The sequence below is a fragment of the Toxotes jaculatrix genome, chromosome 3, assembly GCF_017976425.1.
Source record: "Toxotes jaculatrix isolate fToxJac2 chromosome 3, fToxJac2.pri, whole genome shotgun sequence".
In the NCBI taxonomy this organism is placed as follows: Eukaryota; Metazoa; Chordata; class Actinopteri; family Toxotidae; genus Toxotes; species Toxotes jaculatrix.
In genome coordinates this window covers 22,613,474-22,633,128 of record NC_054396.1, presented here as the reverse complement: position 1 = coordinate 22,633,128, position 19,655 = coordinate 22,613,474, and the positions used below count along the sequence as shown (strand labels likewise).

The 19,655-nt window shown below is 39.3% G+C and overlaps 1 protein-coding gene across 1 annotated transcript; it reads right to left on the bottom strand.

The window, feature by feature from the left end:
* Nucleotides 1-653: 653 nt before the first annotated feature.
* Nucleotides 654-19,176, bottom strand: smarcd1 (SWI/SNF related, matrix associated, actin dependent regulator of chromatin, subfamily d, member 1). Its single transcript, XM_041034795.1, has 13 exons — nt 18,979-19,176; nt 14,883-15,061; nt 14,111-14,153; nt 12,399-12,521; nt 11,681-11,803; nt 10,719-10,835; nt 10,248-10,349; nt 9,941-10,102; nt 9,206-9,303; nt 7,545-7,680; nt 5,468-5,590; nt 3,056-3,157; nt 654-2,220 (listed from the first exon to the last, which is right to left on the bottom strand). Exons 1-13 carry the CDS (start codon nt 19,162-19,164, stop codon nt 2,167-2,169), a joined length of 1,548 nt encoding a protein of 515 aa, XP_040890729.1. The 5' UTR covers nt 19,165-19,176; the 3' UTR covers nt 654-2,166.
* Nucleotides 19,177-19,655: the final 479 nt, after the last annotated feature.

Below are 19,655 nucleotides of genomic sequence, written 5' to 3'. Positions count from 1 at the left end.
CCCCTCAGTGACAAACTCTCTCTCTTGACTAACACACACAAGAGCAACAAGCTCCTACAGCCTTAGACCGAGACCACAAATTAACACAACTCATCTATTTGGTTAAAATAGTAAAGGAAATAAATGGAAATACTCCCTCAAACACTTTGCAAACTTATGCTTAAATAGTTCAATGATTGACAGAAAACTAATGTGCAACAATTTTTGATAACCAATAACTCGCCACCGCACTCCAGAGGGAAACTTTTTTCCTCCATTACATTTATCTGACAGCTATATACCAGATATTTTTTTAGATTATCTGACTATTGTAAATGTCAGATCTAATAATACATCAGTCATAGGAGACATTTTACCGCAGAACAAATACTTTTACATTTGATTCTTATGATACATATTGGTAATAATGCTTTTATAGTATTACTTAATTAGAAATGAAAGACTTTTACTTGTAATAGTGGTTCTTCCACCATTAAAAAAAATGAAATAATAATAATAGTGAACTGAGAAAATATTTGACAGATAAAAAGAAAATGAAAATAATCATTGGTTTCAGCCCACTCATAATCCCTAAAGGAACATTACAGTTGTTTTTTATCATGCACAGATAAAAAAAAAAAAACTGGCAGAAAACAGAACCTCACACATACAGGTACATTTTACATATCCTTTATTATAACATAATAAGAACATACAGAAAAATAGGTTTGGTCCATGAAAAAGTCTGCAGATTCAAATAATTCTGCAGCCCCCCCCTTCAGTGTTGTGTTTTACACCCCAGAGGTTCTCACAACTCGTTTCAAATCAAGCACCTGCCCAAACCCACATTAGTGTATTCTTGGAATTTGTTAATGAAATGGACACACCCAAGAGTTTCAACTGGGATCCTCATCTTCATCTTCAACATGGAAACAGCCATTAATCTCAAGAGGTGTCAGGTCTTCAGCCAGTGTACGAAGAAGCTACGACTCTTTACATCTGCTCGTCCGCATGTGAGACCGAGCTTGTTCAAGTGTTTATGGCTTCTCTGCACATAATTAACAATGCACAAAACTAAAAGCAGAAGATTTAACTCTTCCCAGCTTGCAGGCGACATGAATGCTGCGTGCATTCTGCCCTGCGGAGCAGTGGTTTGTCAAATGTGACTGCCATCTTAAAGTCGTAGAGACCTAAATCACTGGGCTCTGAGAGTGAGGGCTGATTAATATAAATACTGGTTCAACTATCTGAGCGTAGACAAAGAGTTAAGAAAAAGATCTGCCAGGATAACAGATACAATTTTACTTCACATCCATCTTCAGTTTTTTTTTTCTGCTCAGTATTTACAAAACTATATAGACTAGAGGTACTCATACTAGCTACTTCCTTGATAATCTGTACTAGCTAACAAGACAAGTACTGATATAATACATATTTTTAAAAACGAGGATCATTGATAATAACAAAAAAAGAAAAGAAAAAAAAACTTCATACTAAATGGCACTCTAAACAAAAAGTAACTGCTTTGCCACAGCAAGGTATGTTCTGCCATGACTGACAACAGACTGTGGCCAAAACTGTCAAAACAAAACAATGAGAAATGTGTGGCAAAGTAGCTTGATTGATTACAAACACAATCACAATCAATACCTAAATTAATGGGCAAGCATCTGGGGACTGGGTTAGGAGTGTAAAATGTACATTTACCTTCCAAAAAGAAAGGGGGGGAAAAAACTGTGGCAGAATCAACACATTCCAGCTGATTTAAGATATTTTTAGTTCCAGGGACAAAATACATTAAATGTTTCCAGGTACAATCTGCCCTTGGCTTTTCATTTGTGTACAGTCTGTTCTTTTGTGTGGGCACAATGTGCCAAAATTAAAAGGAATGCTTTTAGGTAAGGCTTAGACATGCAAGAGAAAAAAAAAACATTGTGGTCAAGGAGCTGTGGTGCAAGGAAAAAAAAAAAACATACAAAAATGTGGAAGTAGCAACCAAACTGCAGTTGTAGTCCAGCTGCAAAGTGAAGTGTAAAAAAAACAAAAAAACCCAAAACAAAACAAAACAGTAAAACCATCTAGTATCTATGTCTCGAAGTTTGTCAGTTGGTTTGAATGCCCCCCCCTCCCACACATACACACACACACACACACACGTGTTAGTCTGCCACCTGTGGACAAATTTCTTTAGGTGTTCCTGATGCCGAGCGCCTGCTCCAGCTCCTGTCGCCTCTGCTGGACCTGAAAGACATTTTCACACAGATTTAATGACCCGAAGACCATGTTAGAACGTCAACAACGGGAACAATAAAAACAACAGGACTAAGACTAAGAACCTGTTTTAGTTGGCCCTAGAGCTGAATGATTAATTGATTTGTCTCCATTAGAAAATTAATGGAGACAAACTATTTTGATGATCAGCTCATGGTTTCAGTTATTACTCCCTTTTTACTAAATATATTGATGTTAGAGGAGCTCTGCTTCATTGCATATGGGAATTTTTTTTAAGATTTTTCTTAAGATAAAAGAGGGGCACTGTACACTTATTAATGTGTAAAAAAGGCAAATAGTTTTTAACTGGAAAAGTGAAAATAAACCATCCATAAGGGAAACTTTGGTGGTATCATGTTAATGCTCTCTTTTTTATTTCTATTTTTAAAAAAAGAATAACTAAATAAATAAAATAATCATTAGCTGCAGCCCTAACCATTAAACACAAAGTACTGCTGAGGTGGATGGGAATAAGCCAAACCACAGCAAGGAAGGTTATTACAATTCATCCTCTGCGCACCATCACTGCAGTTACCAAATTTCATAACAATAGGTTGAGACATTTTAAAAGCCACAAATGGCAGCCTCATGCTGGCACAAGAAGAATAATCAGAGGATCATCAAAGTCATTAGGATTTGTCCTCTGTGGATCGTTAGCGTGTGAACAAAATTTCATGGCAGTCCATTTAATAGCCGTAGAGATAATTTAGTTTGGACCAAAGTGGTAGAACCAAGGTGCTGGCATGACTGGAAATAAAGAGGAGAAAATATAGGAGGAAGAATATGCAGAGGAAAAAACAATTACCTTGGAGTAGAAGTAGCGACAGACTGCCTCCTGAGCCCACGGCTGGTAGTAAAACTCAGCCCTTCGCTCTTCTTCTGGGTTTCCAACCACATCCGTCATGGTCTGTTAACAGAAAAAAAGACATTATTAAACAAAACTGCATTCCTAAGGCTGACAAATTAAAGAGCAAAAACCCGTGGAGGAAGGATAAATAACATCTTTTGAAGCGACTGTATCAAACACTTGCTGTAGCTATGATGAACATATCATCACTAGACAATTTTTTTAAATAAGCTGCTGCTGCAGGAGCAGCCAGCAAAGCTCTGGGTTGAATTTGTTCAATTTCACAGAGACTCTGTTGAACAAGCACCGCAGGTGGGTTGACAGCTGGTTAGCAGTTAATCGGCTCACTCAGTGGGCAGTGGGGGAGGCCGACATGCTTCCAGTCAGACGTGTGGCTAAATGTTTCACACTGTTCTGACTCTGGCCTCTTGTCTCACACCTGAGTTAGCAGCATGAGCCCTGTGTTTGGAGGGGCAGCTTATGTGGACAGTGTCCACGTGGTTACATAACAAAGTTTTGTCTTTCCACAATTGAACCTTGGATTTTAATCCATGTCAGTGTGACACAGAAAGCCACAGAAGGACCTAATATTAACCTCCATTTTCTAAACTTGAAAATTACTCTGGCTTAGAAATGTCAGAGTGCATGTTTATGCTTGTTGTGTTTTTTTTCTGATTTATCTCATTTGATATGAGATGTTAATGCATGTGAAATGGCTGTGACCAGTTTAAAAGGGAACATTTCCTTCTGAGGTGCTCTCAGTAATTTATCATGTATTGGTGATAATGAGGGTTTTCCAGGTGTGAATTTAGAAGTGCAGGAGTTTCTTTTTTTGCAGCCACTTTCAAATTACCTCGTCTTTTTCTGCTCCTGTTAGTGATTCCCTACATTCCTTGGTGCCTTGTAATAACCCATATATAATGTGTTTCAAGTTGTTGCATTCAAAGGGCTTTTATAGGTTGTCATGTCAATTTTATCTTTATAGGCCAAATCACAGACATTTGCCTTTAAAGGGCTTCTACACATCTGTACAGTACCAAAAACTCTTTACTCTTAGATTCAAACTTGGATACGAAAAAGCTTCCAAAACACTTTAAGCAGAGGGTAAATGGAAGAAACCATAGAAGTAATAACAGAAGATGGATTGCTCTTCCAATAAAAGTGTTATGTACAGAACAGATAGAAATAACAGCCCTGAAAATGTCATTTTCTATAAATTAACCTGACATGGTTCTGCTTCACTGGCTCCTGCTTTTTCTAATATTTATTTTTCCTTTTTTATAAAAACCCAATATTATTACTGACGTCTTTTCTTCAATACACCTCACCTACAAATATGAGAAATGTATCATTCACTCCCCTGCACAGTTTGTGTCAGTTCAACTCACCTGCAGAACAACCACCCCACACTAAAATCCTTTATCAGCCTACATGAGTTTTATTGAATGTCTCTGTTCATCATCTGTGATGTGGAAAAATCAGATTTCCACACAGTCAGATAAAGCAAACGTGTGTCCTGGTCATTGCTCGGTTGTAAGACCTTGGTGCACCACGGAGCGTGGTTCCAGCCAGGTTGCTGACAGCACTGTCAGCCGAACACGCAGTCTCCCCACTGGAAAGCAGTTCAGGAGGCTGTACCCGCGTCTGGTTCAGAAATCATTAAGTCGACTCCACTGACAGTTGGCACTGGAGCAGAGAGAGGCCCCAGACACGAATTGTGCTGACCATCACCCATCTCTACTTCCATCAGAGTTAGTTTTGTGGTGTGGTCATTTTTAGACAAGACTTTGTGAAGTTTACAGACTGTCATGCGCCTGCTTCTGCATTGCTCTGTGCACAGTGATGCAGCAAGAAGAAGGAACAAAAAAAAAAAAGGCAGAGTGATTTGCCTGTCAAAGCTCTGGGTTTTCTCGACTGATGACAGGGGAACAGAATGATATGAGTCAGGTAGGTGGAGCAATAACAGTAGTGACAGTAATGGCAAGGGAATAAGTGTTTATATTTGAAAACGATGAGTCAGGCCTCCTACTCAAAACACCAGAAGTCTGCTGTGATGCATTTTGATCCATTGAGGTTACTGTCAGCGGAGAAACTGGCATTGTTGCTGCTACATCTTTCTGATCCATATGGGACTTCTTGCTGAATGACTGTTCAACATTTAGGCAAAAAGGCATTCAGGCTTTAAAGTGCTTACTCTTCTGAATGACTGACATAACTACAAAAACATTTAGAGATGCTACATGGGCAGTAGCTGTGATACATGACGGAAGGTGGATTTTTTTCAGACAGAAGCACCGTGGTATCTGGGACCCGAAAAAGTGCTTCAAGTTCCTGGAAGATCAAGTTTGAAGTAATGACGGACAGACTGACCTTGAGGTCTCTGCACTGGGACTGCAGCCAGTCGTTGATAAAGCCCTGAGGATCTCTGGCAAAACTCAGCATGAACTCTCTCTGGGTCTTCAGCTGGTTAATGGTCTCAATGGTTTCATGGATCTGTGGAGAATGAAACAGAGAAGGACCATCAATTTAAAGTAACTTACTAGGTATTAATTCAATATTAATTTAAAGTGATTAGCAAACAACAGACACTAAATAACTAAGCTAAAAACAAAATCAGTAATAGTTCCTCAACTGTAAAGTCAAAATGAACAATCCTTGGCTCTATAATAATATGATTAAAGGACACCTGGGTGAATTTTAAAATACAATTACAAAAACAAAAGCAGATTTTTTTTTTACTTTCTCAACTGCAACTTAACCAGTTTGATGCATCATAACTGAAATACAACAATGCTACATCATTTTCAGTCAGAGAGAGACTAGGCAGCGTCTCCATTTAAGCCATTTGGAGAGCCAAGTGCATCAAACAGCTTTTCCGCCTAATGGCAGGTAATCTAACTGTAACATCTCTTGATTTCCGTTCCTAATGGTTTTCACGCCTTTTGTAAGACACTTCTCCATTTTGTTTTTTTTTGTGTTTCATCTTCAGAAACATGTTTCTTCCTCCACCATTGTTCATGAGTACTGTGACTTGTTTGAAAATCTGGACACAAACCAGTTTCCAAAATAGGTATAAATAAAACTAAACTCTAAAGGTTTATTCTTATGAATAATTTCAAACACAGAGTAATGCTGAATGTAAACAGATGCTGGTTTAAAAGAAAACCAGAAGGACCCTTTAAAAGACCCAGTGGGGGATACACCGTCAGATATAAAACATATATGCAGAATATTTAATGAGTTTCTTTCCAATTGAAAAAAAGAAAGAAAAAAAAAACAGCTGTGATAAATCAAACCTTTTCTCCAAAATGACAAGGTCAAGTCAGCTGAATCAGTCATATTTACTCTGGGCTGTTGAGACTAATACTTGCTCTACAAGAAGATTGTGAGGTAAAAGGACTGTAAGTCTGAGCCACAGCAGAGGTGGTTGACACGGGAGAAGTCCTTAACAGGCTCACCAGAAAAACTACTATTCTATGGTGTGAACATTGTGCCTTTACACAGGATAATGCACGCTCTATTTTGAAAAACGCTGGTTTGAACACAGGCACTGGGTATAAAAGGGATCCTGTCTGTGGTTTTACATGGATCTGGTGATGTTTAGAGTGTAAAAAAAATGCTACACATGCAGAGACAACTAAGACAGGCTCTGCGAGAAAACTGTTTCTGATATCAGTCCAGCAGGAACAGGGTGTATATCAGCAATTGTCACCAAACCCAGAATACAGTAACAAAATGAATGGCGCCTATAAACTGTAAACAAGCTCTCTGTGTTTACATTATTTACTTGTCTGAAAACAAAGACAACACAGGGGGTCGTCTCTTAGCGGAATGGCTCTGTGCCTTATCAATGTGATTACAGCCATCCCAGCCAAGGTAATAGCTGCTAGCAGGAGGTCAAGAAGACCTGACTGACCTCAAAAACTAACTAGAGAGAAGGCAATAATATACAGGCAACAATTTGAGGGAGCAGATATGTGTGAAATTGCCCTCAGCAGGCTCACAACATGGGACAAAAAATTGCCATGGCGAGCCCCCTGAACAGGGGTTAGGTTAGAAAAAAAAAAAAAAAGGCAGTGTCCAATCACATTACATTTAAATCGATTGTGCTTAAAATGGCCTTAGCAGTTACAGCAGATGGAAGCTGTCATTTGGCAAACTTACATCTTTGAAACAACTGCTATTTGATACAAAATAATAAGAAAATATTCAGGAGCTCTCGCAAAATAACTGTCAAAAAAAAGAAAAAAAAAGAATCACGCTTCCTCTCTTTTTTGTATAGGTGGGGTCGATTTAGTAGGGTAGAAGATCAAAACCTCATAAAAAAAAACTGCAGGAAACAGGAAACAGTTCCCACTGTGGACACACAGTTCTTGTCTAAAACTCTTGGGGACGAACACAAACCCTGGCTACATCCGCAAAAAGAACAGCTGGTGGCTGCTCGTACCTTGTTGTCCAGTCCTGCTATTTCCTGCTGACTGGCTGTGGAGAGCAGGAAGGAGTTCATCTGGGTCTTCAGTGTGTCGTCCACTTCCACGTCGATGTCATAGCAGGCAGTCTTCTTTTGATCGTTGGGGTCCACACTATTAAAAGAGTTAACACAGTTTATTTAGTTTTGGTTGTGTGTGGTCACATCACTTTAGCAGCAGGTCATGAAATTAACCAACAAGACTGGATTTAAACAGCAATTCACTTCTTATGTTGGGTAAAATTATGGCTCCAAAATGTTTTGAACTATTATTATTATTATTATTTGCCACATATTAAATCTGAAAAACAAAAACACACCACTAGAACTGAAAGAATTAATGGATTGATCAATCAACAGAAAACTGGCAGCTATTTTAAAAAGTGTTTCATGGTTTTAATCTTTTTAAGCAATATACCCAACATGATTTTATCATATATGGTAGATCAATCAATAATAATTATTGGTTGCAGCCCTTTACACAGCTTTCTTTATGATTAGATGGGTTTCCATCCACCTGTTTTAATGCACATTTTCAATTTGCAAATTAAAAAATCTTAGCAGACGCCTGTCACGCAAAGAGTTAATATCCGCTATCTACGACAAACTGGCTGGTGTAAGACATGTCCCTCTTTTAAAACTGTCTCGGAAGACATATGGGATTTGATCTTCAAGCTGGTTAATTCAACATCCTCCTGTGACCGTCACAGTTACAGAAAAATGTACAAGAGGTCAGGTTTCCCTTATCCACATGTTCTGGACGTGTCCTAGCCTGGAAAATACTGGAGGGACATTTTCCAAACCTTATCCATCATCCTCAGTTTTGACTTAGAGCCAAAACCTCTGGTCGCCCTTTTTGGCACCACTGGTGAGGACATGTGCCTGATTCCAATCAAGTGCTGCACAATGTCCTTTGCCTCTCTTCTGGCCAGACATGCAGCACTACTAAGATGGAGGGATGCTGCCCCACCCACCCAAGTGCCTGGGAGACGTTATGTCCTGTCTAAGCCTAAAAAAAGATGTGATAACTCAGTTTGAAACTGAAAAAAAAAAAAGTGAGAGGTGCTTTCCTGAAAAACTGATTTGAAAGACTTATTTCCTTACTGTCATTTTTTCTGTTGATTTCTATCAGTAATATAGTCTACAGATGTTTATCAGTTTCTAAACCTCCCTTTATTTTCCTTATTTATTTTTTCCTTTCTTTTCTTCTCTAAATACAAAACCCGACACTTCTGTAGTACTCCAAGGACGATATATCTTTTTATATATGGAAGCCTGGCCTGTAGATGGGGCTAGTTGTGCTGAGGGCCGATGGGAACAAAATTGCCCGTTGTGTGCCTTTATGGTGGATGTGCCCTGAAAAACTGACATATTTTTGAGCACTCTACAAATTTCTGTATATTATATAAACAATATTTGTTAATGTTTGAGTAAATCTGTTAAATTGTCATATCTGCTCTGAAACAATCAGAGTGGAAAGAGAAAAAAAAGTCTGAGGTGGAAAAGTGGGAGTACTAATAAAAGCTAAATACATCAAAGGCTGATTTGGCAGACTTATTCATGATGCACATAAAACATGTGACTTAAATGCTCACTAATGCTTCTGCTGGGCACCTTGTCCATTATCTTAATGGGGTTACCTGATCACATGGTTGATGATGATGGGCTCTGGGGGCATCAGGAGTGCATGCAAGCGCTGCGGGATCTCAGAGAACTTCATTCGCTGAGTCTCAAAAATCTGCAAATGAATACAACCCGTGGTGATTACAAGTACTCTATAGACAGAACATCAAGGGGACCAATAAAATTAAAACATTATTTTAGTTTCATAAGTTTTCTGATTTCAGCCATATATCTCAGCCTTAACTGCTCTGAACTTACTCCTCTGCTCCCTCTTCTTTTTATTCTCCTAAGGCTTGTTGCCCTCTCTGCTGTTGTAAAGCTGCAAACTAATAAAATAACATCTCTATTCAGTATTCAGCAGCACATTTACAAGAAAGCGTAAACATCCTAAGTATCATAAGCAGTCAAGCAAAATTTATTTCATAAGTTAACTTTGCACGAATTCAACATTAACTTTCCACAGTCCTCTGTTTATCTTGGCAGAGTCGAAAATAATTCACTGGGAAACCAGTCGGTGAGAGAGAGAGTCTCCATAAAAGGACAGAAGGTTAAGTGCAGAGAAAGCAACTGTGAAACATCAAGAGAAGGAATTAACCAGGACAGCGAAGAGGCTGTTGATGATTCCAGCTTCATGAACCAGATACAGTTTGAGTTCATCAGTTAGATTAGGCAGAAACTCTTCCTCTTTCGGTGTGTTTTAAAGTAACAAAATGAATTTAAGGAGTGTTACATTAAAATAGGACTCCACTCACCTGCTGCAGGTACTTGTCACAGTTGATGAACTCACGCTCATGAGGGTCCTGGAGTTTGTGGGTCTTGACGTACTGCCACAGGGCCTGAATTATGACAGGTCTGGTCTGGGTGTGGATTCCCAGCATACGAGCCAGCCGGGGGTCCAGCTTGAACTGAGGGGGCTGTTTGGAGGTAAATTTGCTGTTAGATGATGACTGACAGGGTCTCTTCCATTAACCTTTCCTCAGACTAAATGTCTGAGGAGCACTTGAGGGCAACATTACCTCATGACCCACTGAGAGGCAGAGTAAACCCCTGAGCATTTACCTGGTAGTCGAGCATGAGCAGGACGGTGCAGCGAACACCCACATCACCTGGCCTCTTCACCTGGAAACCATCAGTCTCCTGGGTGGTGGCGGTCCTGTGCCACTAAAATGACATGAGGGACATTTTAGTAACAAGTATTATCAGTGTTTCATCAGTCTGTAAACTGATATTCGTTATTTACCAGGACAATTTTTCCAATTGTCAGTGCAGCATGCAACTGATTCTTAGCATGAAGTGAACATTAATGTAAATGTTTAGGAGAATAGACTCAGTGGCCACTTTATTAGGTACACCTGTATGCAAACCAATATAAAAAAATATATAAAATCTACTTATATAACAATAAAAGTAGATTATTTATATTAACAATAATCACGGAAAGGCAAAAAAATCCATAAGCTTATTCTTGAAAGGGAAACGTGCATAATTCAAGATGCACATTTTAAGATACATTAAAATTAATGATCTTACCTCCACAAGGTGATTATCTGGACCATACAGGTCCTTGTCCAATTCAATCACCAGGGACTTGAAGAAAGAAGAGAACTTCCTCTTCTGTTTGGTGGCTTCATACTTGGACACAGCAGTCTGCAAAACAAATGTTATTGTTTTTGGAAATGAGAATTTAAGCCATTTTGTTTAAAATATCTCCATCAGATGTGCGTCTGTTCCCTCCGGGGACATGACTGCTGAGATCCAAATCATAATGAGCGCATATAAGGAAAGCAACATAACAATAATTCTGGCATTATACCAAAGATTGGACAGTAATGAGAAACACTCAAATATAATAAAGAGAAATTGGGAAAAATAGCATAATATTAAAACACACCAAACATCCACCAAATGACGGCCATGGAGGGAATTCTCCTTGAAAAAAATCTGATTTGTCCCCTTATTTATTCAAAGGTATAAAGTAAGCAGCCACACAGACGGATCAGAAATGTTGAAGACAGGTGGATTATTTGATGTTGATTGCTCAATAATTTCTGGAAATGTCAGAAAATGACTGTTTTGGGAAATGGTATGTAAAGTGCTGCAACAAACCCTGAGTTATACTGTTCCTATGACCTATTTGGTGCTTTATCGCTGTAATTTGTCTGAAGAAAGTATAATGGGAAGTGACAGATATTTGGTTAAAATACTGCTAGAAAGCTATTACAAGGAACTGGGGGAAGGATGCACCACTGACAGAGGACCAATAGCCCATAATCTTTGATGAAATCTTCTTAATGGAAAAACTGCCACTTATCTTGAAACTACAAGATGCATAAGTAGAAAAAAGTAGTACAAACACACTGAAAGACAAGTTCATGTTTTTTTTTTCTGACAGAAGATTTTCATTTAGATGGGATATGATTTAATATGATCTGTTTTTTCCATGTGCAGAAGCAATAAAACTAAATAAAACAAATATACAATGCTCTACTTACATCTTCCAAAAGACGCCCTTCAACACGCAGCTCCCATGATGCAACTGTGCCTTCTCCATCCTCGGCATCTGGCTTTGCAGGGTTGAAGGTGTTGGATATGAAGATCCGGAGCTTTCTCTTTTGCTATAAACAAACGGTCAAAACAAACTCACTTCATATTCATGTGCTGTCAGTCACTCACCACTGATTGACATGTAGCTGATAATCAACCCTGGTGGGCAAATTTCTTCTTCTTCTTTTTTTTTTTTTTAAACACAAAGGTGTTTCATCAAAATGTTTCATTCAATAAAGTCAATTTTATTCAAGGCTCCTGTGTAGTTTAATTGAGGATAACATCAATGTATTGACCTGCTGAATGCACTGGGAGGACATTCAAATATCTTGCAGGCCTGTTGTTTACCTTCAACATGCCAATGACTTTTTGCTACATATGCACTCTGTAAAACCAACAATCGACATTTACTTTTTATAAAAATGAAAATATAGCATATATGCTTCAAAAAACCACACTAGGCCGAAGCCTAAAAATTAAACCGCCCCCTTTATTGTCTGCCTTTGAAACGCATGAACTCATAATGCTGTAGACATTGTGGATTCACAAGCCTTTACAAAATGGCATCACATTTAAACGGCCAGTTATGGGTCCATGGACGCCACTGAGCTCATGAACAGGATGGAATGAGGGAGTCTAGGAGTGAAGAGTTAAAGCGATCCATACCTTAATGGGCCTCTTGAGGGCCTCCTGAATGTCCAGCCTTTTGCGCATGATGGTCTGGTCTAGCTTCCTCTCAAAAGCCAGCAGATCCATGTAAGCCTGAGACTCTGGGACCAGTTCCCTGATCTGGAGGGGAAGAAAAGATACTGGTAACCACTGGTGCAACTTTAAACAAGTACAACAGGGTACACCCGAAAGAACGCACTGTTAGCTGTCAGCCTTATCTCCATATATTAATTCTTAATACACCCTGAGGAAACTTTATTTTCCACTGTCACAAGGCGGAGCGGTATTCAGCTTAAAAAACTATAGGGACAAAAAATTGGTCAGAGAGCAGATGTAACTGCTCCAACATCTATTCAGTACGTTAACATGCTAAAATAGCATCTGCAGCTCCTCTGTTTTCCATGAATACTGAAATGAAAAAGTCAGGAACAATAATCAGCACAGCTGCAAACAGAATTAAGTTCTCATCCAGTGATGGGTACATTTGAAAATATGATTTTAAAACATTGTATAGGAAAACATATAAAAATGTGTGTTCAATTATAATGGAAAATTATCAAAATGTTTATACCATCTAAACAAAAGGTTATTAGAATGACAACTCACAGTATGATGTTCAAGGTTTCTGCAGTTAATTTTAAAACTTTTTTTAATATCACATAGAAGGCAACTTAATACCATTTTCACAGCGATACCATCCAAAGTATGAAAGCTATCAATAAAACACCAGCACGGATGACAAGGTCTAGAATTATTCACCAGGAGCAATATGAAATAAACAGCCAGTCAGTTTATTTACATTTCGTCATTACTTCCTGGCAGTATAACAACCATCTGTTATTATATAATTAGTCAATCATTTACTATGACCTGGACAAGAAGCAGAAGATGAAGGATGGGGTTAATCAATTAAAAAATAACTAACTAACAGGACCAGTGTGTAGGTATCTACTGGCAGAACTGGAATATAACTTCCATCCTTATGTTTTGATTAGTGTATGCTCACTTGAAACTAAAAATTGTAGTTTTTTTTGTTACCTTAGCATGAGCCCTTCACATCTACATAGGGAGCGGGTCCTCTTCCACAGAGTCTACAGAGCCCTCCATTTTTCTACGGTAGCCCAGAATGGACAAACTAAAAACTGGCTCAACAGAAGGCCTTTCATGTTCTTAGGTTACCTGTAGGTTCTCTTAAGCACTTGGAAAGCGGAGCGGGTCTTTGCAACCTCACACCTAGATGCCACTAAATCCTACACACTGGTCCTTTAAGGTCAGAGGTCTGAAATGATAGAATTGGGGAATTCCCAACCAGGTTTTGGTAAAATCACATACAGACACGGGCTAAGAAATATTTAAAACCGTTGTAAATGAAATTTAAGATGTTTTAATACCGACTTTTAAAGACCTGTAGATAACCCGCTGTTGGGGAGAAGGAAATAAATTTAATGAAGACTTAAGGAGCTTTTTCTGGTCCAGTTTGTCAGATCAAAAATCTATCCACCAGTAGACTGAGACTAAATGTCAAGTGTGCGCACTCTTCATCCAACGACTTTAACGCGGCTCTTTAAAGATCTAATCTCTCTCTGTCTCTCTTTTTTTTTAGAGCCACCTGAATTAAAATTCAAATGGACTTGCAAATGTAATCTCTTCAACACACTCAAGGCCAGAATGAATGGATTTCCATGCACCGCAGTTTGACTAATACTCACCCTCTGAGGTAGAATTTTATCAGCCATCTTCTTCTTCTTTGTGCTGTAAAAACAAATTATCAAAACAAGATAAATTTGAGCATGAGTCAGAGCAGCTCTGTGTGCCTTCACGACAAGACAAAGAAGCCAGTTAAACTCTTCAGTCTGAGGATTACACTCTGCAATACCTGGGTGACACACATCCACAGAGCAATGCTGCATTAACATAATCACAATTATTCATTTGCTGATATAGAGGAGTGCAATAGGACGGAGGATGTGTCAAGCAAATATATTTACTATTGTGCGGAATGAACACATGACACTATCATTATTGTGCTTCACCACAGTCTTCAACATGCCAATATGCATAAGTTTAAATATATCAAGTAACAGCTGAATAGCTGCAACAGCATTTCTTCAACTTCAACTTCAGTTCTTTCTTTACATTAAGAAAGGCTACAGGTGTCTACATGTGTGTGTGTTTTTAGTCTGGGATGGGAAAGGCAGATTTCCAATAGGAAACATTGCTGTGGGTGACACTGATCCGAAACTCGACAGGAACAAGCAGAAGCATGACAGTGCATCTGTGGGAGTGAATGAGTGCAAGATTGAAATAACAGACCTCTGATCACAATCAAAACACAATGTTCTCTTATTCACAGGCTGAAATCCTAATGCCACCCATACATATGACTGTTAATCAAAAAGAACACATTATTAAAGTTTAGCTGTGAATACTGATCTTCTGTTTGAACTGAAGCTTCAAAAGAATGAAGGTGAGGGCACTTACTGTTGGTTGCGGTTCTGCTGCTGCTGAACCTGCTGAATCTGCTGCGGGGCTGGCCTCTTACGAGATGGATCCATCACACCAGGCATCCCAGGGCGAGACACAGGGCTGTTGCCATATCCTGGGGGGCCCATGGCTGGACCCTGTGGGGTCATACGGCTGGAGGGAGGCATGCCCGGTCTCTGCGCAGAAAAGACAACAAAAATGATTGGTTAAAGAAAAGGTTTTGCTAAAAAGAAAAACTTTCTGGGCACTGCTACAGTATTTCCCAAGTAATTTCACAGCCATTAAATCTGGAACACAGAGATATCTGACCACCTGCTTTGAGGTTTCACAGATGTGAAACGAGATTTGTTGCTGTTTGCAATTTCCATCCACAGGTTTGTTCACAAGGACACAATCCTGTATGTGCCTCCCACTTAAAGATGGTCAACTGCGGTGGAGGTCAACTACTGGACACTGAACATCTGTATTCTCTGGAGGCTAGTGGAAATCTTGTACCACCCGAGCACCACCAGATTAATATGTTCTGCAATGTACAAATCTATAGTGCACCGCAGTTCAATTTACATTTCACTGATCACATTCACAGTAATGAAGTAAGCCCAGGGAAGATAAGCCAATCACCGTTCCAAATCAACAAATGAATGAATCAACACCTGTATATCTTATATATTTTGTGGGTCTATGAGTTGCTGTGTACCTAAAACTCCTGAAATAAAGCAACATGTATTTCCAAGGTCAATGTGTGTGATCAAAGCTTTGAAATGGCTTTTGAGGGAAAGAAAATGAGATCAACATCTACTACCATGACATCCTTTCAGTTTAGCCTGTACAGATGTTGTCCACTGTGATGATTATGTGTGCTGTAAGGCACAGAATTAAATAAATACCAAACAAATCGGTGCTTAAATGTCAATGTAAATATGGAGACAAAGCATTAGCAGCACATTGCCTAATGTAAAAGAATTCATTACAAACTAATTAAACAAATTCTGGCATTAAGACACATAGCTGCACATAAGAGCTCTGTATAATTTACAGAAAATACAAACACAGCCTTTTATCACCAAATCCAAGTGCTCTGATATTTAAAGTGTCTCTCTGGTACATCAAATTCCTACAACAAGAGGTAGCAACAATTTGCATGTCAACTCCTTAAACAAGTAAATACAGAACAAACACCGTTGCCAACTCACCAAACCATGTGCTAAGAAATCAAACAGACGACTTCGTGTATCAGTCTGCATGAGTGCAGGTGAGAGCCGCAGATAAACAACAAATCACCGCTTGCAGCTTTCCCTCTGGCAGACACTCCAACAAATGTGAGAGAGTTGAAGGTACTCTCTCCTCAATCTATGGTGGAGGGTGGAAGGGAGGAAGAGTGACGGACACCGACTTGTCAACAATACAATCTAGATGAATGTGCTCTGCCTTTTCCACAAAGCGCAGTGTGGGCAGAAAAGAACTGTATGTCTGTCATTCAGTGCTTTTTACACTATAGATCAACATAACCTTGGTTTACCTGAGAACAACTGCGGTTCTGCAGTATTTAGAGTATGAAGCCTCTTTGACTACACTGTGAAAGGCTGCTTGAGCGAGTGAAAGCAGTCAAGGACGCCAGAGGCAAAAAGATGAAACATCCTTTCACTGAACTGTGTTTCAGGCTGCCAGTAGCTAAGCAGCAAACACTTCAACTCACATAGATCAATGATAATTTATCATCTCTATCGTGGTTCTATGAAATAGCATATTAGCTGGAGACAACCAATAATCCAATACAATGGTCAGTCCGGTAAAAACACTGGACCACAGATCAGGATTTTAAAAGTTACAACACATGGACAAATCTGCAAATCTGTCTTTGGGTGACATGCTGTAAAGAGAAATACCAGCATGCATCACAGGAAAACAACAGTAACCACTGAAGATGATTTAGCTATTTTAAGCAAAGTGCATCCATAAGCATATAGAGAGAAGAGCTAAAAAGATCAGGCAAGTATTCCAACCCGACAAAGAAATCTGATTCTTGTCCAGTGTCTTAGATTTTCTGTTTTTCCTCTGTTTCACATCATTGTAAACTGAATATCTTTGGATTTTGGGCTCAAAAGATGTGAGAAGGTCACCTTGGACTCAGGGGAATTGTGATGGGACTTTTTAAACTAGTGCCTGACATTTTGTAGACCAAACAATTAACCAAGAAAATAATCTACAGGTTAATATATAATAAAATAATTGTACATTTGGAAAAAAAAAATTTTCCCTCCATTCAAAAATGTGTTTTCTTTGTTGTTACTTCTCTTGGATGTTAAACCTTCACTGTGCAAAATGGCATGTATATGGGGTTTTAAAAAATGTTTTCACATTTATCTACTGAAGGGGAAGGTTTCTCTGTGCTTAAGTCTGGAGGCCAGTCATGGTCCAATATGCAGCTTTTTAATGTATCTTTTTAATGTATTTTAATGTAACATCATGTTACAACTCCAGAAACCAAGACGTCCATAGATGTTGTCAATTTCTAATCACTGAGACAGACTAGCATATCCATATCACATCTGTCCTTTTACTACTTACTTGAACACCTATAATATCAATTTTAACATTTCACGTTAAGTCATGGTAGTAACTGTATTACACCAGCAACACACTGACTTGCATAATTTCAAATGAACGAACACTGTGCTTGTTGAACACATTCAGCATAGTCTTTTGAATAATAATAATAATAATAATAAATCACACACACACACACACACGGTTCCTACTACTAATATGAATGTGAACACTTAATGCATGCTTTCACATCTATTTGTCCATGCTCATTTGACATGTAATATTTGGCATACTGATTCCACTAGACCGAACGATGAACTTTAGCTGATATATCCTAACCTCTGTAAATTACGCCATTATTGCCTGCATGGACGGACAAGACTCCAGATATGAGGGTGAAATGACTCTTTTAAGAGTTTAGATGTTATAAAACAGGGACTTTAAATACAACTGCACTGTACAGTCTGTAAGTCCCTGATATAATAGGTAATTGGGCTGCAATGGACAGTTACTTCCATTACTGATAAATCTGCTAGTTTTTTAAATCAATAATTCTTTTTTGTCTATAAAATTAATTCATAGCAAAAAAATCCTTCCTATAATTTTCCACAGACACAGAAGTGACATCTTCAGGTGTCTTGTTTTGTCTGTCCAACTGTGTAAAGTCCAAAGATTTCACCTTACTATCGTGTGAAAAACAAAACCATCAAATCCTCATATGGTTGACATTTTAGCTTACAAAATAAATAATTATCAATGACTTGTGAGCAACCGCAGCACCTGTCGTGAACACTGAAAGCCTGAAAACACAAAACGTAACACTTTCTCTGGAGTAACCATCTTGGTCCACTGGCTTTGTTGTGAAAAACATTTGCCAGCCAGGTGACGGCAGTTTTACCATAAGCAGGGAATGATGTTGCCTCTGCAGGCTAGAAAACACCAGCTGGTATGCAACAAATCTACCTATTACACAAAGCGTAGTCTGATCTCAGCGTGAACCTCTCCTGTGATTCCTCTTTATACTTTTGAGAATTTGCACTGATCCAAACTGCAGCCTGTTCATTCAAAAGCACACAATGTATGTGACTTGACTGTGTAGCTTTTGATTTTTTTTAGTTACACAAAAGCTTGAAGCATCTAAAGTAAAACATGTGTCAATAAAGACTCACTTTATTACGCTTTTTGTAAACGTCTCGAAGCCCTCATAGTGTGTTTACAACGAGAAAACTGACCGGTAAACTAACAGCTAGCGGCGTTAGCAGGCGAAGCTAATTGGCTACCGTGACTAACTAGCTAAGCTTAATGTTAGCGGGCGGGAGGGTTAGCAAATTCAAACAACGAACAAACTTTCATAGTCGGTCAAAGTGGCCGGTTAAAACGCCCCTCAATGAGAACTACTTCTCAACCGGGCTGCCAGTTAGTCCGAAGTGGGGCCCGCGCCGGTGGCGGTGGTTAACGTTAGCCACCAGTGACAAAGCAGCGGTAAGAGGCTTTGTTCTAGCGGACAGGCTAACGCGTCAGAAGCCAAGATGGAGCGATATCTCACCGGGTACCCAGGCCCGGGCATCGGGGAGCGGTACATGTGGTTCTGCGCGGCCGACGACGGTCCCATCCTTCCAGAGGGAGTCCCGGGCCCCATGCCTGGTCCTGCGCCCGGTACCGGTGGTCCAGGTCCCATTGCTCCGCCACCACCACCCGTCGGTGCCGTCTGAAACCCCCCTCTAGCCGCCATCTCCTCTCTGAATGTCGCCGCCGGTGGAAGCACGGAAGTACCGCGAGAGCGAGAACAGAGTTTCGTACGGTGAAGCCTTAGTGACCCCCTGCTGGATGATCGTGGTACTGCAGTAATACTGTGGTGCTGGTGGTGGTGGTAATGATAATGCTGATTATAAATGAGCAACTGGTAATCATCATTTATTTGTTGATTACATTTTGTGCTATTAATATTTATCTACAAACAAATGCAGAGAAAAAAGTAAAAAGTACAGTATTGTACTGAAATATGGCAAATATGTTAAGTTTCTGCCTTAAGCAGGCATTGTGCACTGCATTTGTGCATAGTTTTTCAAGGTACTTGGCAGGTAGGTTGTTGAAAGTATCAAGAAGAGAACTTGCGACAGTTCTTCTCTGGATTTAGGCTGATTCAGTGTCTTCTGTCTCTTCGTGTAATTCCAGACTGACTCCATGATGTTGAGATCAGGGCTCTGTGGGGGGCAGACCATC